The sequence below is a fragment of the Conger conger genome, chromosome 15 (assembly GCF_963514075.1).
Source record: "Conger conger chromosome 15, fConCon1.1, whole genome shotgun sequence".
Classification (NCBI taxonomy): Eukaryota; Metazoa; Chordata; class Actinopteri; order Anguilliformes; family Congridae; genus Conger; species Conger conger.
In genome coordinates this window covers 23284748-23309814 of record NC_083774.1, presented here as the reverse complement: position 1 = coordinate 23309814, position 25067 = coordinate 23284748, and the positions used below count along the sequence as shown (strand labels likewise).

The 25067-nt window shown below is 42.3% G+C and overlaps 1 protein-coding gene across 1 annotated transcript; it reads left to right on the top strand.

The window, feature by feature from the left end:
- Positions 1 to 1295: 1295 nt before the first annotated feature.
- LOC133111025 (neuronal acetylcholine receptor subunit alpha-7) lies at positions 1296 to 23682 on the top strand. The gene is made up of 10 exons (XM_061221156.1): positions 1296 to 1617; positions 5005 to 5144; positions 8599 to 8643; positions 12213 to 12322; positions 13816 to 13895; positions 15691 to 15858; positions 18453 to 18647; positions 21347 to 21433; positions 22219 to 22328; positions 22630 to 23682. Exons 1-10 carry the CDS (start codon positions 1563 to 1565, stop codon positions 23158 to 23160), a joined length of 1521 nt encoding a protein of 506 aa, XP_061077140.1. The 5' UTR covers positions 1296 to 1562; the 3' UTR covers positions 23161 to 23682.
- The last annotated feature ends 1385 nt before the right edge of the window (positions 23683 to 25067 follow it).

Here is a 25067-nt window from a genome sequence, read left to right as displayed (position 1 = left end):
ACAAGTGATCAAACGTCTTGTTGGGTACGGAAAACAGCCTTGTCCGGTTCGTTTAAAACGGTGTGATAAAGTTGGATTACCTTCTGATGCCGCTAGATGCCACTGAAAATAGCGGAATCGTTTAAACGCTGATTTGAGCGGCTACTGACCCGCCTGGGTACGTTTACATTCATCACCACAAAGTTACAAGCGCGTTTATCAAGACGTTCCTCTCGGTGACGGACAATTTCAAGGCAATGCCTGGTTGTGTTCCCAACATAAGTTTTATCAATCGAGGACCTGACAAAGACAGAATTTTCCAGCCACCATGAAGATACATATTAAAGGTTTATTATATGGTTTCTGGTGCACTGCATAGATTTCCATTACTTCATGAATATGCACAATATTAGCCTAATGCTTATTCCCAATATACTGTAGTATCTAACTTGCCCGGTTATTCCAAGACACTACAGCCTATGCTACCCTACCAGTCTGTTGTTCAGATGTGTAGCAAGGAAGTTACTCGTGGATATGATATTGGTGGTGGTAAATAAGCTAAATGGAAAATGTACGCGACCGAATATTCCTGAATATGATATAGACTAGCCTGCTAGCAAGTGCCTGGGAATTAGTCTTGGATGAAAATGGAAATTGTTGGTTATTGGAGGCAAACGCCTCTATAGGCTAAGCTTTAAGGGCTGGATTCACAGGCGCAGATTAAGTTTACTCCTGTACTAAACTGTGTTTTGTATGGACAATCTCCATTCACAGTAGACAAGTCTTGCCTTAATCTGTGTACTAAATGTCTTAAACTGGCACAAAATGTTTAATAGCCTACTCTGGGGGGAACCGCACGAATAATACGGTGCCATTTGCATTGTTTAGCTCTGAATCTGCTAGCTATAATGACACTGTATTTTTAATTTCCTTCCTTTACGATTTTATCTTTTAAATGATGCTGCAATTAAAATTAACAACGCGGAACCAATTCTATATTGTCAAGTCGTAAAGAAGAAAACCAATACGAACGATTTTCTTTCTTTATCGCCCAAAGCTCAAGAAACCTGCAATTCATTTTGCTTTGCTTTTTCTTATTTTAGTTGATCGTTAATTTTGAAGCTGTCACACTGTTAATTGTTTAAGCGTCTAGCCCTATCTGACGATTAGCTTCAGATTGTTTCCTTCCCTTATGAAGTTCGCATTTCGTATGCCACTACAGTGAATGACAGCACAGCACAGGGCAGGGCGTGCCTGAAAAGTAGCCGACTTCACTGCCTTTGTCACGGCCATGTGGGATCATTAGCCAACTCCGAATCTTCCCCTACCCCATTTACGGGGCTTAAGGGAGGAGCGGCATTGCCCTCTCACTCGCGCACAAATACAAACCCATCTCCACTCACGTCGTCCTTGCTTCTCATAGTTGAAACGTCCGAATGAATATCTCACCCATGTGAAACGCGAGCCACGATAACGGGATAGCCTACCAGATGTTAATTCCATTGAATTTCTGAACTAATCTCTTCCAGACTGCAACTTAGGCTGCGAGGCATTGGCTTTAGTATACCTACCCTTTCAGTACGATGGGGACTCGGAATTTTGCCCTCTACATTATTGCCACTGCCTGCTTGCTAGACGGTAGGTTTTTCATGGTATTAATTAAAAATTTCAGTACAAAGCATAGCCTATTTTGATGTATTTGAATCAAAATCCATACAGCTTCGCTTCATAGCTGCATATGGAATGTGTCTGTTTTATGGTCCGATGAGTGAACTGTTTCCATTCTCTTGTTTTTGTTTCGAACGATTATTATGCAATATTTTCCACTGTTGTGCTAATCGCTCAATGTTTTTTGGCGGTGTTTATGCGGTTACTCCGTCCTCGTCCCGTCTGTTCTCTTTCGTGTGGGCATAAGCTTAGGCTACTCAACTTTAGCGTGCAACTTGATCATTTTGAATCAGCGCGCATGCATTTGAATGATTAGAATATGCTATGCATTTGAGTAGCTAGTGTGTCCTAATTGTTTGGGAAAACCATCCATATAATCAAAAAGTGCTGTTCTCGACAATGTTACATTTAATTTAGTAGGTAGTTTGAACAGTGAGGAATCTCCGAGAAAAATAAGTTATGTTTTGGGACACACCTTTTACTCTTTTAGACGTTGGGTTATGTAATAGGCCTACATATGCTACCGCTATGAAAATAAACTATATTTAAAGAAAGATTTATTAGCCGATTCACTCTTGCTCATATCCACCCACCTCATCTGCTAGCTACAATGACAACTTTTGTAAGTGACTTTTCCTGTTTTCGAGATGTTCGACTCGAATGATATGGCACTTGAAATGTAATATGAAATCTAATGCATATTGTATGTTATTTCTGAGGCAAATAAGTAAACGTCTTTTGTTGATGAGCGTAACATTTCTCTTGGCAAAACAACATTTTAAGACTTTGATGAGCCCCTTTGCAGGTAAATTATTCATCATCTGTACATGGAAAGCCACCCAGTCGCACTTTGAAGATGTTTTCTGTTCGTGCTGATTAGCAGGTTCACCGTCCCCCCACTGATGTCAGTTGTGCTAAAACAATGCACGAAGTGGCAGTGCCGACTAACATTAGCAAATGGAGTCCTCGAATTGGGAGCTTGTAACTGGGGACGTGGTGTACTGTAGATCCCAATCAAATTGGCGTTATGACATCAATCTGCAGGCTGCGCTCATCTTCAGTACGCTGTAGCCTAACAGCATATGCGGTCTCGCTGTCTGCCCTGTCTGTCAGATGTTCATGCAGCATTTAATTTAACATAGCCTAAATGAATCTAGAGTTTACGTTTCTCCATCTCTAATTGGCGTCTCGGCGAGTCGTACATACAGCTCATTCATTTTAGGTCTAATCGATATGTCTCATTACATAAATTTAATTCCTAATTTGATTCTGTGCCACGCTGCGTCTATCCAGTATTTAGCTCGATTCTGGAAATGCGAGCCGGTTTTTTTAATGTCACCGCTGATGTATATTAAAGGTAGTCTTTTTGCCAAACAAGAGCAGTAAGTGACCTGCACCTGCTCCTGTGGAAATGGTGAGTTGTGAGCAAATTCTGCCCTAGCTCGTGCACTAAAAGTGCTTTTCCGGTCATTTGGGCTAATGGCTCATTGGAGATGAATGGATAGGAAGCGTATAGTTTAAAGGACAGAAGAGGACAATATGAAGTCATCGGTTCTCTAACCCCAGCCTTAGCCCTCGATCAATTGAAGGGAGATATTCTCCTGTTTTGAGTTGTCATGGTGACTGAGATCTTCTGATATTTAAGTAAATTAGTTTTAAATATCAAATGGATGTAACCACCTCTGTAAACCTACGCACCACATAAAATAAAGATTATGTTATAGATTTGAACATTGTGTCATGCTGTCATTACTCTAGTTTGTAGACCCATTAAAAGCAAATTTACCTGAAAGATGGAGAAATTGAACAACTCATTCGTCTCAAGAACAACTCTGAGTTTCACATTCTGTGCAGGCTCAAGACATCAGCCGGAAAGCTTGTTTTTGGGGAGAAGGGGGGGAGAAAATGTCCCCCTCACCTTGCCCTTGTCAATGTCTACCTCCGCCAGACTCCTGCTTTGCATTCCTGACCCCAGACTACCTTGAAAAAGCCCCCCTCCCCCACCATGCTGGTGTATGGTTTGAAATTAATGGGAAAAGCAGAGTTTCTTTCTCTTGATCTGGGGGTCCTGTGTTCGATAAGATTCATGGATCAATAAGTCAGGGTCTGAATGCACAGTGCTAGCTGTGATTTGTAAGGTCCCCAAGTTCTTATTCAGTCCCTGTTGCAAAACATTGACATTTCTCTGCATTCAACCCTTGTTTTGATGAAATTCTCTTGAAGTGAGAGCAGCAATGTGCTTTTTCTAAGACCAGTTCAGTTCAAGTTTGAGGATATACACTTCTGTTCAAATCTTTGGTAAACTGTACAATAAGGCGACATGAACTGGTATTAAATAATGTTGTTGTTAACTAACTACTGAGAAGTTAATCTGTACAGTTTATGGATATGAACATCATTCTTTAACGTTGATGTCTACATAGTACTACTAGTTAATGTGAATTCATATTGGAATGAAAAATAAAAACAGTTAATGTATTTGTTAATTATATTTTTATCCTATGCTTTGCGAATGTATAAATCTGCAGATAACTAATACATTAGTTAGTAGTTTACAAATACATGAACTAAGGAAAAGATAATTTTATGCTTAATTAAGGCATTTGTATGTTGATTTGTTTTTGTTAACAACTGCATTACTCAATGCCAATTAATGGACCATATTGTAAAGTGTGACCAGATATTTGAATTCATCTCTTTAATCTTTATCTTTATTTTAATTAACTCTGTTTCAAATTGCTGATGACATTTAAAGAAAGAAAAACTTGGAAAATATCACCTCAGATATTTTCAGATTTATGGGTAAAGTTCATTATTTCTCTCTCTCACACACTCTCCCTCACTGCAAAATAGTGTCTTAGTCTTTTAATGAGATTTAAAATCTTTTTTTCTTTCTCTCAAGTTGAAAATATTAGCTTGTTTCAAGTTACTGTTTGCTTGACAAGTTAAATTTTCTGACTGCATTGGTAAATCTTGAATTGAGTCAAACTGTCTTGCTCATTGGCAATATTTTTGTTTTATTTACCAAAAAAAGTAATCAAAATAAGATTTAAAGTTTGAAAATAAGACTAAAATCCTTGCTGAGTGACATAGCTTTTGGTTTTTGCAGTGCTTAATGTGTTTCTCCTCTGTTTTTCTCCACTTTCTGTTTTTGATTAGCTTTATTACATTGTCTCTTGTTCTCCAGCTCTGTCTTTTATACTTCCTCCTGATCCTTTTCCACTCTGCCATCCATTTGCTTTTACCGCTTGACAAGTATCCATTCATTTCATCAGAGCTTAGTAGAAAAGACAATTGTTCATTCTAAAGTTAATTATTTCTCCCCCCCCCCCCCCAATCTCTTCCCTTTCTGCCCAGTCTCCCTGCAAGGGGAGCATCAGCGGAGACTGTACAACGACCTGATGAGAAATTACAACCCGCTGGAGAGACCTGTGTTCAATGACTCCCATTCGCTTACCGTTCACTTCAGTTTCAGCCTAATGCAGATTATGGATGTGGTGAGTTAGTGCGCCCATCCATCAGCGCTGACTGGGATCAATACAATAATTCTGGAAGGGGGGTGAATATGTACCCGGACATGCACACACACACAAGCAACAGACCGTGGAATCCCATGAGTACAAACTAATATTAATAGGCTGTAATAACGTGTAATTGTAATTGTAATTGTATCTAATATGTAATTTATTTCATTTGTGTGATAATATTACCATAAAATTAAATTACCATTGCACAGTGGCATTGGCACCAGTTATCGGATACCATATTAGTCATTGTTTATTCAAAAGCACTCTAGAACTAATTTTATTATGGTCTGCACCAATCAGAGGATCAGTTTGTGGTCATCCTTCGTGTTGTTGGACAGAACTAATCGAGATGGAACCCACAGAACTGTGGCTAACTTAACCTGTCATACTCCTGGAATGCCAGACCCAATTTCTCTAACCAAGTATGTCCCTTTGGAACATACTCTACTGTCGGGCCATTACATCATCACCTATTTATCTCTTGTAATTGTGGGTGCCAAGGCAAGTTGAGTGCCAGCAAGTGTCTTAGTATATCTCAGCCAGGGCTTGAATTATCCTGCCTTCCAGTGTCAACATGGACAATCCAGCCAGTTCAATCTGATGTGCTCCGTTCAGCAAACACTGGGAAGCAATAAATCTGTAGGTGCTGAAGTCCAAAGCGGTAAAGCCTTGTGCACATATTGTGTGGTTCTTATTGCTGAATTTAGGCCAAAGGCCACCGAATGCGAAAAGCATATCTTTATGCATCTCCCCCATTTTGGGGGATCCAAAGTAATTGGACAATTGGCTGCTCAGCTGTTTCTTGGTCAGCTGTGTGCTATTGCATCATTAGCTCATGCACAATAAAACTAACAAAAGGTCTAGAATTTTCTAGAATTGATTATGCATAGCATTAACATTTGGAGTCTGTTGCTGTTGTATCTCAATGTGAGGACCAAATAAATCTCAGTGTCATTAAAACAGGCCATCAAGAGGCTGTAAAATCAGAGTAAATTAATCAGGGACATAGCCAAAACATTGGGTTTGTCAGAATCAACTCTGGTACATTATTTGCAGTAGTGAACTCAGCAATAGCAAACAACCTGGTAGCCCATGGGAGCCCACTGTAGTGTACGGCTGAAGAATATTTTCTGTTGTGAAGAAAAACCCATTCAACCATCAAATGTGTCAAGAACTCTTCCCATATTGTTGGCATAAATGTCTCTAAAATAAAGAGAAACAATCAATACAGTAACAGAATGTAATGGAATAAGTGTGGGGAAAGAAAGGAACTGCTCATGATCCAATGCAAACAGAAAAACAGGAACTCAAGATGCAGTACAGGCCTGGCAGAGCACCACCACTGAAGATTCCCAGTGCCTGGCGTCTATGCATCACAGACTTCAGGCAGTTATCGAATGCAAAGGATTTGCAAGCAATAATAAATATCCATCCATCCATTATCTGAACCCGCTTATCCTGAACAGGGTCGCAGGGGGGCTGGAGCCTATCCCAGCATACATTGGGCGAAAGGCAGGAATACACCCTGGATAGGTTGCCAGTCCATCGCAGGGCACACACACCATTCACTCACACACTCATACCTACGGGCAATTTAGACTCTCCAATCAGCCTATGCATGTCTTTGAACTGTGGGAGGAAACCGGAGTACCCGGAGGAAACCCACGCAAACACGGGGAGAACATGCAAACTCCGCACAGAGAGGCCCCGGCCGACGGGGATTCGAACCCAGGACCTCCTTGCTGTGAGGTGGCAGTGCTACCCACTGCACCATCCGTGCCGCCTGCAATAATAAATATGATTATTTTAATTAATATTATGTTGATTCGTCCAATTACTTTTAGTCCCCTAAAGCAGGGGGGGGGGGCTGTCATAAAAACAGCTTTAATTCCTCCATGGGTCAATGGATGTGGATGTAAATACCCTTAAAATAAAACCGACAGTCTTAACGTCATATTCATTTGTTAATTTCAAGTGCTGGAGTACAGAGCCAAAACCAAAAAAATTGTGCCACTGTCCAAATACTTACAGAGGAGCACTGCGTGAGTTCCCCTTGGACACGCTCCCAGAGTGCGTGAGTTCCCCTTGGACACGCTCCCAGAGTACGCTCGGAGCGGTCGCTCTGGCAGCCAATGCAATGGTGCCTCCGTCGAGCTTCTGTGGCACCTGGTTGTGCAGAGACCCCTAGCTGTGCCACTCATCGATGGCACTGGCCTGTGCCCTCTTGCACGGCGGAAGCTCGGTTCACTGAGTCACTGAAGCCTGCTTTTTCAGTCCTTTTCCCTTTCAGCCGTTTCATATTCCGTGTACTGCGTTAGCACATCTGTGTCCATGGTTCAGTCGTCAGCGTGTGGGATTACGAGCTGGGGAAGTAAAATGGCTAATTTGGTGAAGCTGAAATCATGCTGGATTTAAGAAGGGATTGGGAGGGATTTCTTCACGCAGTAGTATGACGGCTTGTTAATGGTGCGAGCTGCGCACTCCTACACATCTCCTTTCTGTGTGCCCCCCACTGTGCCTAATAAGTCATTTCTGTTTAAGAACATCCTTAAGTGCCCCGTGAAAATGGAAAGTAAATGAGAGGATAATTACATATAATTCCACGATGAAGCCACCTAAAAGCAACTGTGTTGACATGTTTTTCCGATGAAGGCTTTTGATAGAAAAACACGGTGAGAAGTGAGAAATGAGCTCACTGAAACTATTCACACGTTCCTCTTTTTAAGGGGAATAACAAAACCAAGTAACAAAAGCCTTCCCTACAGTGTGCCAAAAAAGTAATATTCAACATAAATTGGATAATGTACATGTTGTCCAAAACGTTTTGGGAACCAGACGTTGTTAACTGGGGGGTAAAGTAGTGTGATTCAAGCTCTTGTTACGGTTATAATGGTGAATGCTGTGCAGTGCTATTAGGCAGTGTTGGTTTTCTAGATACTTTTTGTGTTCTATGTGCAAGTCAGTATGTTGTTGTATTCCTTATAATAAGAATAGTTATTGAGCACTAAGTGTACTGTCTCCTGAAACAATTTATGTCTTTATGTGCTTCTGTTGTAATATGTTTTCTTTAGCTATTAGGTTATCCACTTTTTACTGCTGTGATAGGATTTTTATGTCCTTTGCCATGATGATTTTTAAGTATCTGTGTACAAGAGGGGAAACTCAAATGAATGCATTAATTTGTTGTTTTTATGAGTAGCTGTACAGTACAAGGGACGTAAAAGTCATATCAGGAGAAGTATTCTGTACAGTAAATTTTATCAAGAATTTAATCAAGTTCTTATTGTCTTTTCTGAAATGTATAATTTACAGATCTTTGAATAAAATTAAATCGTTAACTTTTTAAATTAGAAGATATACTTGCATTATCATTAACATGTATCTTGAAGAGAAACATAGGCTAATGTGCCTTAATATGTTACAGGATGAGAAGAACCAGGTTTTAACAACCAACATATGGTTACAGTTGGTAAGCCACTTTTTATTACCTTTGTATAATATTATTCTGTATAATTAATCCATGCCTCCCAACTTGCTTCATGGTCACTGAATGGTCACTGTTGTCCAGATACAGCTTTTGTTTTGCTATTTGATTGCCTTTTTTAAGCCATCCATTTAATCTTGCGCATCTTGATGGTCAGGAGACGCCCTCTGCAGCACCATGCCGTGGTCTGAATGCACAATTTTGTCCTTTATCCAAAAAACATTCCCCAGGAGTCTCATGACAACAGTAGTCTCTCTGATTTTCCCTCTGCCTTGGCTGGAAAAGCAGCCTCACTCCACAGTCCTGGCATTGTGAGGCCCCTACATTACGGAAATTAAACATAGGATCATTAAACAGGCCAAGTGACATTGCCTTGTGGGCATGCAGACATAGGTGCATTAAGCATCCTTAAAAATGAACCTGTAAGGCCAAATGATCTTTTCCCTTCTTTATTTGGCTCGAAAAGAACCTGAAGGCATGAGCTTCTGCCATAGTATTATATACTTTAATTAAAAAAAAGAAACAATATAAAGAAATAAAGAAGCATTCATTTGTTGCCATAATATTCAGTCAGGGACAGAATTATTGGCACTCTTGATGAAAATGAGGAGAAAAGGCTATAGAAGAAAATCAAAGGTAATATTATGCTCTAACACACTGGAAAACTATACTTTTATTCTATGTTTTTGATATATGTATTTATTCTGTAAAAACCTTATATTGATCAAGACTATTTGTAATAGGTGTAACAATTGCACAAAGCACTTTGAACTGCATTTGCTTGCTTGAAAAGTGCTATACAAATAAAGCTTGATTGTTGACTCCCCTAAAGATAATTTTAAATTAAAGCAAACAAACCTGCAATAAAATCCTACTTCACCTCAGTCTTAAGGAACTGTTTTATGTCCAATCACTTCCTGTTGCACTAGGACATAAAAATGAGGTAACGTCTGTAAAATTCCATTGTCATCCATCATCATGGGAAGAGCCAAGCAACTGTCAATTCAAAAGAAACAGATGGATGTTTACCTACACAAATCTGGTAATTGGTGCAGAAAATAAATAAATTGTTAAACGTTCCGGGAATGTACACTGCCGGCATATTTGATGTCAAAGGAAAAGCACCTCCAGTGTTCCAGGAGCTCTTGTATTGTTATATTAATTCTTAATGCCAAAAAAACTTGCATAGTGCGACAGCAGTGTTAAAAAAACAAGTTTAGTTCCTAGTTCAGGGGTAGGTTTAGCTACCCATTAAAAATCTCTCAGACCCATATCTGTACAATGTACAATAAATAGGAAATGTACAGTATGTTGTCTGCAGAAATACCTTTTTAATTTCGCCTTTTTAAGCAAGGCTTAATATACACTTTTTGCTTAATTAGGTTTTGCACCCCTCTATGCCTCTCCCCTCTCCTCCTCACTTCTTGACTGACTTAAGAATTCTGCGTATTGCCTTCATGCATTTTAAACATTGAATTGGGCAAAATATATTTTGCTGGTGGGTGCAAAATAGCATGAATTGATCTCAAGTTGCTGTTGCATAGTTTTTGCATATCTTATATTCACGTGAAGCTTAAGTTCATGTTTGACGGATTGCAGTGGAACAATAAGGGGCCCTACAGGATACAGTAAAGCCTCACTCAGGATATGTACGCATGGGGCTCCCGTCACAATTCTGCTGACCTTTTTTTGTTGTGGTACACTGCCCACTGTAGCACTATAGGGGAGATCCAGCATAGGGATCTGATCCATTACCGCCATACAGCGGCCAAACGGCCATCTCCTGAGATGAAGGATCTGGAGTTCTTGAGGTCATTTCCTGACTCAGTCGTGTGGAGTGATGTGAGTGTCTATAGTGGATTTGCAGAGCATGCTAAGCTCTTGAAGGAAGCTGATGTAATGGGCCTGCTCTTGTGTAATCCACTCTGTGAGCACTCTCTTCTTTTGCAGTCTATTATACATATTTGTCCAGTGCCAAGCTATGATGTCAGACAGGGATGATGCAATTACGGATGAAATATACGCCGTCCTTACTAAACTTAGCAACTGTTTTCTAAAGAGCTGCCTGTTTTATGGCTAATTGAAGTTGACTTGCAGGGATGGGGGGAGGGAGGGGTTCATAATGGATTCATCTTGCTAATATGGCTAATTAGATCTGTCAGGGTTAGGAATGCGGACTTCAGCAGGTGGCCCAGGTCTGATACCTGGAGTTGTACACACACTGAGGTCACGTCCTCTGTATCTTTTTTCCATGTCCATTTCCAAATGTAATTTCCTTTATTCAATTTCATTCTTTCGTGAGAACATCAGCTGTCATTTATTTGTATCTTGTCCTTGGTATTTTTTAGGTCTAGGTTACGCTCCTCTTACTTCAAGTCCCTCTACTTCTTTACCCACCTGTCAGCCATTACACTCAGTGAGCACTTTATTGGGTATTTATGTTATTAGACTTCTGCTGCTGTAGCCTATCCACTTAAGAGGTTTGACGCCTTGTTTGTTCGTTCTGCATACCACTGTTGTAATGTGTGGTTATTTGCCTTACTGTCATCTTCATGTCAGCTTTGACCAGTCTGGCCCTTCTCTACTGGCCTCTCTCATTAACAATGCATCACTCTGCTACTCACTCTTTTTTTTTTCCAGCAGAATTCTCTGCAACCGCTAGAGACTCTTGTGCATGAAAATCCCAGGAGATTAACATTTCCTGAGATAATCAAACTGTCTGGCACTCAACCATCATTCCACGGTCAAAGTCAAAGATCACATTTATTCCCCATTCTGACATTTGGTCTGAAAAACAGCAGAACCTCTTGACCATGTCTGCATACTTTTATGCATTTAGTTGCTGCAACATGATTGAGCATTCAGAAGCTGGTGTGCAGGTCTACCTAATAAAGCATTTCATCAAACACAATGAATACACTCACAGTTTACTAAAGCAAACATATTTATAGAAACCAATTCAGTTTGTGGTTCTTGAGCACAACCCAATGTATGTTGCTGAGAGATGGTTGCTATGTGACAGCTTTCCTCATCTCTTCAGCTATCACAGACTCAGGCAGGTGTGCGCTTGACATGGGCACTTGTTTGTTTGACAAGATAGCATTCACAGTACTGTGGCTGTGGGAATTTATTATTTTGGGGAGACATGAAATATGGTTTTCCTTTGTAAAAGTAAATGTATCTGAGCAAAATATACACTCACTGAGCACTTTATTAGGTTGTTTAATCGGACAGTCATGTGGCAGCAACTAAATGCATGCAGATGTGGTCAAGATGTTGAGCTGTTTTTCTGACTAAAGAAATGGGGAAGAAATGTGATCTCAGTAACTTTGGCCATGGAGTGATTGTTGGTGCCAGACAGTGTGGTTTGAGTATCTCCTGGGATTTTCACGCACCACAGTTTCTCTGTGGATGGGCTACAGCAGCAGAAGACTTAAATAATCTAAAGAATTAGTCCAATAAAAACCTAGTAAAGTGCTCACTGAGTGTATGTATATGTGTGTATGATTTTGTATGTGCATAATAACTATTATAAACTGATGGCTATCTTCCAGTACTGGAATGACCACTACCTTCAATGGAACACCTCAGAGTATCCTGGCGTGTCAAATGTGAGGTTTCCCGATAGCCAAATATGGAAGCCGGACATTTTGCTGTATAACAGGTGAGGCATCCAGGTGAACCATAGTTCCAAAGTACCCTTTTATTTCAGAGAAGAACCCTTTGTCGTTCATGGGTTCTTTTTTGAGAAACATGTTCATTTTTCTGGAATCTTTCACACTTCACCCCTCCGTATGATAGAAGGTTCCATAAATAACTGAAAGGGATTCCTCCATGGAGTCAAGCCAAAGAACCATTTTTGGTACTTGGAGGCTGATGAATCGTTGCATGGTGGGAGGGCTGGGTAGACAGAATAAATGAGAATGGGGAGACTGCATGGGGAACAGAGAGTGCTTCCAGGCTTGTTTGTTAATGACTGTGAGCACACAGCCTGTGTACTGTGTACTTTGCATTCCACTGACTCTGTGCTGGAGTGCATTCTCCCCAGTTGAACTTGCCCTGCTTGGTCTAAAACCCCTTGGCAACTCATTTACAGAAATTAAGTCCGCAGTAGTGGACATTTTTTTATAATTATGTGTATCTACACTGGGAGGAATCTGGTAGCACTGTTCTCAAAAAATATGCACCGTTAACACTTCTATGAGTACAATATTATGCAAAATGCATGTATTTATTAACATTCACTTCTTGATGTCTACTGCTAACAGAGATGCTGTTGTAAATAATTTTATCCAAAGTAATTTATTTTTTATAGCTGCCTTTGAGAGTGCCTTTTGAGAGTATTATCATCTGAAGCTCAATATGTGCATTTTAAACTCCATAGCATTTGTAATTCTTGATGGTTTGGTTATATTTTGGTAGAACCTGCGGAATGTTAAGTGAGTAGTGGTGTGTATGATTTTCCATGTTTGAATTCCTTCTATTCTGTTTTATTTGATAAATACTAACTAATGCAGTGCAGGTCCAAGCCAGGGGATTTGTAGTTGACAGATGCTGTGTTTAAACTGTGACTAGAGGCTACATTACATCCAATAAAAAATGTTAAATAGAAATGATTCAAACACATATTTTACATAGAAATCAGACATATATTGAGAAGTGTCGTCATTGTGTCAAACTCTTGTAGGTTTAAGAGAGCCTACTTGCCAGTAGTCTAATCTCATGTTGGAACTGTGGACAATGTAGATTAATGACAAGCATAAGAAATGTTTGAATCCGTACACAGAGTGTGCCATGTTATTCATGTGCGTTAGCGCCTGTACGGTACACTGGGCCTGTGTTTCGGTTGTATTTCTGTAGCTGTGGCTTTTCCCCTGTCGGTCTGAGAGCAGGCACTGCCTTCTGGCTTCAGAATAATTTGTGTGGTTTCAGCCCACAGCCGACAACTCATACATACTGTATGTTTTATTGACCCAAAAAGTGTGTCGTTTGTTTCGCGGGGCAATGAATAAGCAATGATTTACACAGCCTTCACGCGGTTGTAGCGGCTCGTCACCACGAGAGTGCTTTATCGTTTTCCGCTAAACCTACAAGGTTACATTTTATGTGCACGTAAATGCTGTTCTGCATGAAGACTGGGTCTTTTTCCCCCAACAGTGCTGATGAGAGGTTTGATGCTACTTTCCACACCAATGTGCTGGTCAACTCCTCCGGGTACTGCCAGTACCTGCCACCAGGTGAGATCTAGCTACCAGTCAGTGAAAATAAATATACTTATGAGAAATTATACTCTTTCAAAGATAAGGAAGGGGTAATTTAAACCAGATCCCCATCTGCATGGCAATTAAATTAATGACTTAATGTACTGTTAATATCTACAGTATGATATGGACGGTTACCGTATACTATTGACTATGTCTATGAGCTTATATAACCGGTTCAAATCAAGCTTAAGTGTCTCAGTAGACAGCAGTTTTCTGTGGTATGTAAATTAGAAGTGGATCTCTGTTTAACTGATTAAATTTGCACTTCAAACAGATCATAATTCCTGATGCTGAAACAATAATACACTGAAAACCAAGCTGAGCTGACAGCTAAAAACAATTTTGAATGCTCCTTATGCTGATCCAAATTATATAAAGATGACATGTATGATTTCTTACCCATCGGCAACACATTGCTTTTCCCTTTGAGCAGGGCCATATGGGCACAGCCTGGAGAGGGCATGTGTGAAACATGTGCCGTTTTCACTCTAAATCAAATTTATGACCTTTTGCAAAAGTCATGAAGACGCTTGTTGATTTATACATGAATTAGAAAAGTGCAATTACATTTAAATGAGAGCTGGGGACATTGTCCTTCCTGCATGCTTGCAAACCGCTCGGAGGTTGGAGTTTATGTCTTGTTCTTTTTGTGTCACGCACTGAAACTAACTGACCCAGTAATGTCTCCCACGTTGGCCTAAAGATCCCTGTTCACTGTGTGAACCCTCCCCCCACCAGCCCCCTGTAGTAAAGGAGGTCACTGGACTCACCTGTCACGGCAGGTGATTGCTTGTGTTGCCTGTTGCCGTCCTTTCAGATTTCCCCTTACTCTGCAGAAAAGCTGAGGGATTTACCACGGGGGAATCGATGGAGGCATAAACTGTGGCATCCCTGTGTTTGAAGTGAATTAATAAGGAGACGGTGGGTGGGTGGCTTTGGGGGGTGGGGGGGGCACTGTATATGTGAACGGGGGGGGGGGGGTTAGTGCTGGATATTAACTGCCACCGATCCTCACAAGGTTACTGACCTGACAAATTTGTGTCACAAGGCACAGCTGTCTCCGGAAAGAGGTGGGATCCCTTCTGGGAACAAGGGAAATTACTTGTGGAGACACTTTCCAGTTGCTCCGCGATTGGGACCAAATTGGATTTTCGGGCATTTGTCTTCCCCACAGTTTCCACTTTGAGTTAATGAAGGACCTTCGTCCTCATCCGTTCTGCCCGCGGCGTTGTTTTTTCGCTGGCCTTCTTCCTCCCCGGGAGTGCGCTGCCTGACTGTTCCACGTTCATTTTTTCACCCCTCACTCATAACAGGGAATCATTTTCTCATGTCTTCCTGTTTTCAGCATAGTAAATTGTGAACCTTTCCGGATTAGTTGAGTACTTCTGTGGTCGGCTCACATACAGTATATCATGCATGCCTGTGTGTAGATTGCCCTCCCAATCCCCAAGGAAAGTGTGAAGATGTGGTTATAGCAGATTGCACACTATGAATTATGCTGTATGTTAATCATGACTTTCTTCTAAGCGGTTGTACACGTATTGAGTTCATATATTTTATGGCTATAGTTCTAGAATGGTTTCTGATGCAACACGCATTTGGCATGAACTGATATTTTAGTACATACAGTATTTGATGGGTAGATTTAGATTTGTGCTTGTTATGTGCATTCAGAGTGATTTGTTGATTTTAGTTATTTTAATGGGTAATAATAATTCATGAGAGTTTATTGTCGGGGCTTAATCTCACGTGCCCCTGTCCTTTAAAGGCATCTTCAAGAGCACCTGCTACATCGATGTTCGCTGGTTTCCGTTCGACGTCCAGAGGTGCGACCTCAAGTTCGGCTCCTGGACCTACGGAGGCTGGTCCCTCGACCTGCAGATGATTGAAGCCGATACAACTGGATACATTGCCAATGGAGAGTGGGACCTTGTAGGTAAGCATTATTGACCAAGCTTTTCTGAGTGAAGCACTGTGCAAGCATGCCATCCAGGGATTACCTCCGTATTGACGAAAATAATACGAATTCGTCATCATAATCGTCAACAATCAGTCGTGGACTTCAAACTTCACGTGGTGTGGCGTCTCTGGTTCCGAGACAGACTCTGCAACCTTGAGACAAACTCTGAGCTAGCAGAGTTTACAGTCCTCTCAGGCGGCTCACTGTGTAAAGTATGAAAATGACTCTAAAGCTGTCAGGACATCTGGCTTGGCCACAGGAGAGAAGTGACATTTAATCTAACGGAAGGGCCGTTACATAACAAATGGATTGCCACGCTGCTAGTGCTGGAGAGCTATCAGACATCCCTCCTCTGGGTCTGGAGCCTTCTCCCCTCTGGCCCCCGCTGGGACGGAGTGCGCGGATGTAGCCCGTCAGACCGCCCCGGCGGTCCCCCCAGGGAAGAGGCGAGGAGCGCAGCGCAGCCCTGCGTGGGTGGCCTGCTGTCCCTCCCTGTTATTCTGCTCAAACCCGCTAATGTCCCTCCCTGTTATTCTGCTCAAACCCGCTAATGTCCCTCCCTGTTATTCTGCTCAAACCCGCTAATGTCCCTCCCTGTTATTCTGCTCAAACCCGCTAATGTCCCTCCCTGTTATTCTGCTCAAACCCGCTAATGTCCCTCCCTGTTATTCTGCTCAAACCCGCTAATGTCCCTCCCTGTTATTCTGCTCAAACCCACTAATGTCCCTCCCTGTTATTCTGCTCAAACCCGCTAATGTCCCTCCCTGTTATTCAGCTCAAACCTGCTAATGTCCCTCCCTGTTATTCTGCTCAAACCCGCTAATGTCCCTCCCTGTTATTCTGCTCAAACCCACTAATGTCCCTCCCTGTTATTCAGCTCAAACCTGCTAATGTCCCTCCCTGTTATTCTGCTCAAACCCGCTAATGTCCCTCCCTGTTATTCTGCTCAAACCCGCTAATGTCCCTCCCTGTTATTCAGCTCAAACCCGCTAATGTCCCTCCCTGTTATTCTGCTCAAACCCGCTAATGTCCCTCCCTGTTATTCTGCTCAAACCCGCTAATGTCCCTCCCTGTTATTCTGCTCAAACCCGCTAATGTCCGTCCCTGTTATTCTGCTCAGACCCGCTAATGTCCGTCCCTGTTATTCTGCTCAGACCCGCTAATGTCCCTCCCTGTTATTCTGCTCAAACCCGCTAATGTCCCTCCCTGTTATTCAGCTCAAACCCACTAATGTCCCTCTGCAGGGGCTGCGGCCCTGACTGCCTCCATCATGCGCCGCACTGTGCCGTCAGCAGAGTGCGAGCACCGACTGCTATTTCCCCCAAACTTCCCTAAAGCAGGTGAAACAGGTGTTCAAACAAACAAACAAGCAAAGGAAAGGACTGATCTTCCCCAGGCTGAAGACGCTAAACCTGCTCTGAATACTTATGTTGAAAGTTTTTTGTTTCAGGCTCTTCTTCTTGACTTGTTTCATCATTTTGCCCCTGAGTTTGCCATTGATACGCCTTGGTTCACCGCTGTGCCACCTGAGGTGCGTTCGAGACGGCGAATGTTCTCGGCCAACTATGTTTGCAGCATAGCAAACGATATTAAATGAACATTCCATTTAGTTTACCATCAACGCATTTTGAATACAAATGGATGCGACTTAGATTGAACAATGCCAGCTAGCTGATTCGTTGTAACTGTGATACATTTTTTTAAGCTAAGAAGAAATATTACATTGATTAAAGTGTATTATAACAACCAAATAATTGTCAACTTTTGTTCTCTCCGCATCTTCTCCATTGGCAGCCATTTCTGTTTGCTGCGCACTACCTTTTCAAATAGTTCGCTGACGTTAGCGATCTTGAAAGTTAGCGATCTTGAACGCACCTCTGCTCTGATGCGTGCTTGCTTGGCAGTGGTTGTTTTCTACAGGCAGGTGACACAGCGGCCATTTTTTGTTTCAGGCTCTGAATGTGGGTGTGTAAAAGTATTCAGTTTTAATGGCACCAGCTTCAGCACAGCCAAGGAAGGCGTCCATTGTGACTGTTTTATGCAAAGCTAAGCCTTTCACAGCGGGGGTGGGACTGGGCAATTAATCAGCAGTGTGGGCTGTGTTGGTGGTGCCTATTTCCCTTGGGTCCATAGAGGTCTGATATCAGCTTGGTGCAGGGGTCTGCTCTGGCTGTGTTAACTGTAATAAAGGAGTGCTGTTTGGAGGTGATGACAAGAGCTGGGCTGAGCTTTTGTGTTCAGGGAGATCTCAATTTACACACGAGACTCAAAAGGAAGAGGAATTCATGGCCTGAACATTCTTACCGTACACATTTCTGTGCTTCATGTCTGGTTTTGCGTGTGTACATTTAGCCTACTTGAAGTGTGGTGTAGTAGGTTGCAAAGTGGAATCGTTATCAGAAGTTTGTTGTCGAATCGCCCTTGAATGTTTGCCCAAATTTTTATTCAACCTGAATCTTTGGAACAAAGTATCTGGCTGGAGAATTTGGTACAATGTAACCTTTGTCGTTTCCCCTGAATGGGGACATTCACTGAGCTTGTAACTTCAGTGCGATGACCTTTTGGTACAGAGGTCCCTGGACACAGGAATGAGCGGTTCTATGACTGCTGTAAAGAGCCGTACCCGGACGTCACCTTCACGGTGGTCATGAGGAGACGCACCCTGTACTACGGCCTGAACCTGCTCATCCCCTGCGTGCTCATCTCCACTCTGGCCCTGCTGGTCTTCCTCCTGCCTGCGGATTCGGGAGAGAAGATCTCCCTGGGTGAGTTAATATTACCACCCTGCTTCTCTTCAGCCCTTTCAGTCCCAAGCCCAAGATGAAGTGTCTCCACCCAAACTTCAAGGGGTTTTGGCTTTGGTTGAGAAAATTCAGAAAGATGAGCAAATTTAATAGGAGCTCATATTATAGCAGTCATTTTGATAGGTTAAAAAGGTATAAGATCAAGAGTGCCATATGGAAATCTTGGGATTTTATGCAAGTTACAAAGGGTTATATATCTCCGGAGAAGATTTCCTCCTTCCACTTTTGATCTGACAGGGTAACAGACTCAGCTCACTATATCTACAGGAGTATAATAGTACAGAATGCCCCCTTCCAGTCAGGCTACAGACTATAATGTAGAAAGTAGACTGTCGCACTGAAGCTTTTATTTGTAGTGTCAATATGATGAACGGAGCGGGATTGTGTAACAGGCTAGTTACCAAGGTTATGGGACAGAAGGTCATTTGTGGTGTCGTGGTTCCATGTCACCAGCAGCAATTGTCCCCAAGTTGCAGGTCCTTGATAACGGCACAGTGAGACAGGGGAAACCTGCGTTTAACCTGCATCCACCGCTAAATATACGAACACACCATTCTGATGGTCATTACTGACTGTTTACAGCGGCTTGTGGTGTCCTCACACTCTTTTCCTCCGTGGCTTTTCGGTTCCAGAACAGTCCAGGCTGTCCTCACTCCTGGGCTCGGGGGGAAAGAACCTCCCTGCCCCAGAATGCTACTAATGAAATGCACCTGTAAATTGTGGTCAAAGTGAATTAATTAGCATTTTGTGTAATTAGTTGGTTGTGGCCAGGTGAGTGAGTGACTGTGCGGTGCAGCTGTCGTGTGTTCTCCTCGCTCCAGCAGGGCTGCCTCCTTCTGCTGACTCAGGGGGGCGTAAATCACGGAAGGACGGGCGTGCCCCTCTGACGCCAGGTTTCTGAGCTCCCCGAGTGAACATTGTGTTTTGTTTAAAAAGCGTGAAGGTCCACTGGTCTGTGGCCACATGTGAACAGGGTTCAGCTGTTCAGGGGGAGGGGAAGTGGGGGGAGGGGGACATCTGTGTAAAGAGCAAAGTTTATTTGGCCTGCTTTTCAGGCTTCTCAGCTGAACTGGAAAGGACTTAAAACTAGAGAGAAGCCCTGAAAATCTCAAGGGAACTAAATTAGCAGACACATAGGTGTGTATTCTAAGTATTGACCTGTAGCTAAACTCACACTTAATCAGCTAAAAAATCGATACGCATATAAAAATCAATTGCTTTTCTTTGTAGCACACAGTAATCCACTTTTCTTTGCTTGTCTTTCACAATTGCCAAATGCATTGTGTGTCCAGCCACACTCTTTCCCTCAGTTAATCCCTGGATTTTTCAGCGATTTTAAAAAGGGTGTCTGTGTGTCACTAGCATCATTACTCCCCTGACAGTTGGTCTGTGGCAGCAGCTAATTGATGTTCTTGAACCAGTGACTACTGGAAGTTAATTGAGCGAAACTGCAATGAATTGCAGTCTTACTTCAAACGACACCCTGCTGTTTACATCTTGAGCATGATGGTGCTTAGATTAGGAAACAGTCAGTCTGCTGTAGTTTATCTGAGTCATTAATATTAAGATTTTCAGACATTGGTGAATGTATCATGCATATCATGTAATATTAACCTCTCCTCCTGCTTGTGGGAGTAACCTAAGAGCAAACTAGCTTGGTGGGGTGAAATGAATTCTAAGTTATAGGGAGTGTGTTAAATCTATCTCAGTTCCTGGAGATTCTGGTGGGTTATTGATCTGTGGAGCTTATTAGGAAACCTCCAGAAGGTGAATTATGTATGATCCACAGTTGGTTGAGGGAGTTTCTTCCTAGAGAAACCTTGAACATTCAGGCCTACGAGACTGCCGAACTGCGAATGCTGTTAAATGAAGGTTAACTTTGTTTTAGTGCTCCGTACAGCTGTATGCTCAATCGTTTTTCAGGCCATTCAGTCCAGGGGTGAACAGAGCTTGGATAAAGAATGCTCTCAAGAAACGGAGTGGGACCATCAGCAGCATATTCTACTCACCTAGAGGCTTTGCTCTGCTTTTAAAACTGATAAGACATGCTGCACAGTCTGGGTGAATGATGGGAGGATCAGAGAAGCCAGCAGTGCGGCCTTTAGGGGGCTGGCACACACAGAAGGGCTGTGTACAAAATATTAACCCCCCACTCACTCCTTAAGTGAGCTGTATGTACCGCTACCATCAGGACAGAGTTCAGACTGTCCCTGTCAGGACCAAGAGAGCCCTCTCAGTATTTGTGCCCTGCTCAGCTTTCAAATGGACTGACCATCCATTCCTGACTTTAATTTGAACTAAGCGGAGCTCTAACCCTCTTCACAGCAACCATTCCACTTTGTTATTTATATCTCCTCCAACAGTCATTTGTACTGGGCTGCTGTAAATGTCTTATCTGTAAATGAGTGCGCGTTGCAATTTATTCTCAGTCCTCTGGTGCTTTGATTTTAGCGTTTTGATGTCTCTGTGTGATGATTTTACTGCGTTGTGTATCTGACACTACAAATCAAGTTCCGCAGGAAAAATGAAGTTCTTCAAAGTCTAAAGTTTGTCATGTACACTGAGGCTAACAATGAAGTGAAGTTAGTGTTCTATTTTCCATATCCCGTCATTGGCTAATATTGCTGATTTTCTGATGTCTGATTGGTCCTCTGTCCCAGGAATCACGGTCCTACTCTCTCTGACTGTCTTCATGCTCCTGGTGGCAGAGATTATGCCAGCAACATCAGACTCCGTGCCACTAATCGGTGAGCAAAGTTTATTCTCCTCAGGGAACTGCGTCAGCACCTTTGCTAAATAACCAACTTTTTAAAATGATGAGGGAGAAGAGATTAAGACTGAAAACGGCAGGAAGTTGTCAAGTAGGGCAGGCAGCATTTTGTAAAAACATGAGCCTTCAGCACTGGGAAAGGTGTTTGTTTATCCCTCGCCCATCCGAACGTCAGCTTTAATGGGATCGCTCAAGCTCGCAGGCTTCATTTCTCACCCAAAACACTCACTGGCAGGTTTTGTGATGGAAACTCCCGGAAAGATGAAGTCATCATTTTTACTTTAGACCTGATCAAGAATGCATGGTTGCATTCAGATTTTTTACCATTCTGTCATCTCTTAGAGAAGTGTATTCGAAAATAAATAAATGTTCTGAAAGGCATTCATTTGCAACAAAATAAAAGTCATCCCACAATTAATTGCTGAAATATGAAAAATACATTGTAGTCGTGTATAATGAATGTGCTTGTGCAAATTTTGACATTTGTTATCCTCTGAATAACCAAATCCTGGCAAAACATTGTATAATTATTGCTGGAAAACAAATATTACGATTGTCACAAACTAGTTTCACATTTTAAAAAATTCCCCCCATGTACAAGACAAGCATTTTGACGCCATGAAAGAAAAGTACTTTCTATTTAAGAATATATTCTTCTGAATACGTGTAGTAAAATAATCGGAGCCAAATGAAATGTTTGATAATGCGTGCATAATTGACTGTTTTAAATGTACATTAATGAAAATCCTTCCAAATGGGCAGCTCAGTACTTTGCCACCACCATGGTCATCGTGGGCCTCTCTGTGATCGCTACAGTCCTGGTCTTGCAGTACCACCACCACGATCCTGACGGGGGCAAAATGCCAAAATGGGTGAGTTCATTTTGTTTTCCTTCTTCAGTGCGAAGAATGAGCGCTACATTGAAATTCCATTAAGCCCTTGAAGGTTACACTTGGCGCATCAGTGGTTACGTGCCCAGGAAGGGGATTGAAATATGAGTGGGGGCTCTGTATGGTACATGGGTAGTATGGCTAAGCTGCAGGTGTAAAAGGGAACACACTGAAAGGTAGTAGGAGTCGTATTGTGGGCAGTGCAGGGAAATGGCTTGTTAAGGAATTTGCTAATGCTAACGGGTTACCCTGTGGTAATTACCTGCTCTGTTGACGTGTGTAGACGCGTATCATTTTGCTGAACTGGTGCGCCTGGTTCCTCCGGATGAAGCGTCCGGGGGAGAAGAAGGTTCGTCTGGCCTGCAACAACAAGCAGCCGCGGGGCAGCCTGTCCAGCGTGGAGCTCAACTCCAACACGGCGCCCCCGCAGTCCACCAACGGCAACATGCTCTACATCGGCTTCAGAGGCATGGAGAGCATGCACTACACCACCGCGCCCGACTCGGGCGTCATCTGCAGCCGGCTGGTGGCCACGGGCGAGGAGGAGATGCTGCTCCCCGGCGCTCCGGCGCCCCCCCCGGGCGGGGCAAGGGAACCCGAGCTGGCCAAGATCCTGGAGGAGGTGCGCTACATCGCCAAGCGCTTCCACGACCAGGACGAGGAGGAGTCCGTCTGCAACGAGTGGAAGTTTGCCGCCGCCGTCATCGACCGCCTCTGCCTCATGGCCTTCTCGCTCTTCACCGTCCTCTGCACCATCGGCATCCTCATGTCCGCCCCCAACTTCGTGGAGGCCATCTCCAAGGACTTCACTTGAGCCCCTCCCAGTGCCATAACTCCCCCATCCCCTCACAAAAAAAAAAAAACACCGCACACACACAATCTGTCCCTCCACATTTTGGTTGGCATTTATATAGCACCTTTATCCAAAGCGCTTTCCCAGTACATCCACATTTTCCCAGTACATTCTTTCAAGTGCACTCATGTATTTGAATTGCTTAATTCCCTAATTTGTTCAGGGTACTCAAAAGGGTTTTCCTATAACCTGTAGCAGTGTAAATGTCTTCATGTGATGTGATTGGTGGATTTTAGTTTTTGTCTCCCAGGATAGGTATGAGTCAAGGCAATGTTAATTCATATAATCTGAGTGTATAGGAACACATAATTACTATAGTCTACTGTGTTTGTTTAATTTGTTTTCCAGAGGCCATTATAAGTGTCCTGTGATTCAATGTGTCATTTTGAGTTTCATTACGGATGTGGTCTTGAATTAATTCTCAAAAACAGAGTAGAATTTGATAATGAACAATAAAGACAAAAAAATGTTTTCCTTAAGAAATATATTTGAATTATTTATCTGTTAAAATATTGGACTCCAAAATGAATACTTTTTAAATTCTGCTATAAATGAATGCAAACAATTAGCACATTAGCACAGGCATTTAAAGCACTTAAAACTAACAACCATCAAATAGAGGTGCTATAAACAGCTGTCTACTTGGATTTGTGTGTTAGGGTTACTGATACTGGTTTTCTCAATTTGGTGTTAAAATGTGTGATAGATATAAGCCACATATGCATGAAAATAGCTTATCTAAATCTTGCAACCACTAATAGACTAATAGACTAATAAGGATTCTCTGCACTACGCAGATGGTCATCTCTGGTCAACACTGAAAGATGTCTCTGCTTGTTCTGAAGAGGAAGATTCTAGATTCTGCCTTGTTATGAATCAAGGTCCCTGACCAATGACAGCAGTGGCAGTAGGGACAGGGGCACACCCCTTCATAAACATGTATAGCCCTGTATAGCACTGAGCACTGCTGTTACCAGCCAGATCCTTCTAGAATAAGGAAGCGGTGGATGGAAAGGAAGCAGTGGATGGAAAGAATGCAGCAAGAGCTGACCAGTCTTGTTACTGGATAGAATCTGTTGGCACTTTAAGTATTCACACAGGAGGGGAATAAACTGAGGCACAGTGGAGGTAACGCCATGGATACCAGAGCTTGACACTACAACACCAGAATCCAGAACAGCAATGCAAGAGTTTTTTAAATTCTGCAGAAGACTACATACGCACATAGAATCCTGACATTCATGAACTGATACACACACACACACACACACACACACACACACACACACACACACACACATACACACCAACTAAAAGAAAGGTCATGGTATGGACAGTGCACCAGTCCATTTGAGCCTCCTCACCCCTGTATCAAAGCAATATAGAAGTCTGACATTTTCTTGATATGTTTTGTGAAATACATGCACAAAGTTTTGTGAAGCCCTAATAAATGTATTTTTGTAGATGTCACGGAAGATAACCTTTTTAAGTCTCTTCTTTACTTTAACATTGAGACATTGTTCAGATTCATTGTATCATTGATTTCTAGTGAAAGAGACACACTGAAAGGTTTACGTGATCAGAAAATTAAGTGGGGGTGTTATGTGTATATGAATTTGTGCTCTGGCTTTACACTCAAATCGAGTCTGACGGCTAGTTTTGGCTCACATACAGAATTAGAATCAGCCTCTCACACAGCCAAGAAATTTGCATTCTAATCTGTATCCCACAATGCATATATACACCTGAAGAAGACAGTCCCATTTTCATGCTTGAAGTGGAAAAGACAGACATCAGGAAATGTAAGTACATTGGTCTGCTTCAGTAATTGGATTGTTGCCCAATTAGCTGATTATATGCATTCCAGT

Bases quoted from the DNA above. Each gene is read 5' to 3' on its own strand.
- LOC133111025 (XM_061221156.1), top strand. From the start codon at position 1,563: ATGGGGACTCGGAATTTTGCCCTCTACATTATTGCCACTGCCTGCTTG. The intron at 12,323-13,815 runs GTGAGGCATCCA...TTCCCCCAACAG, and splicing joins GACATTTTGCTGTATAACAG to TGCTGATGAGAGGTTTGATG. The intron at 15,859-18,452 runs GTAAGCATTATT...CTTTTGGTACAG, and splicing joins TGGAGAGTGGGACCTTGTAG to AGGTCCCTGGACACAGGAAT.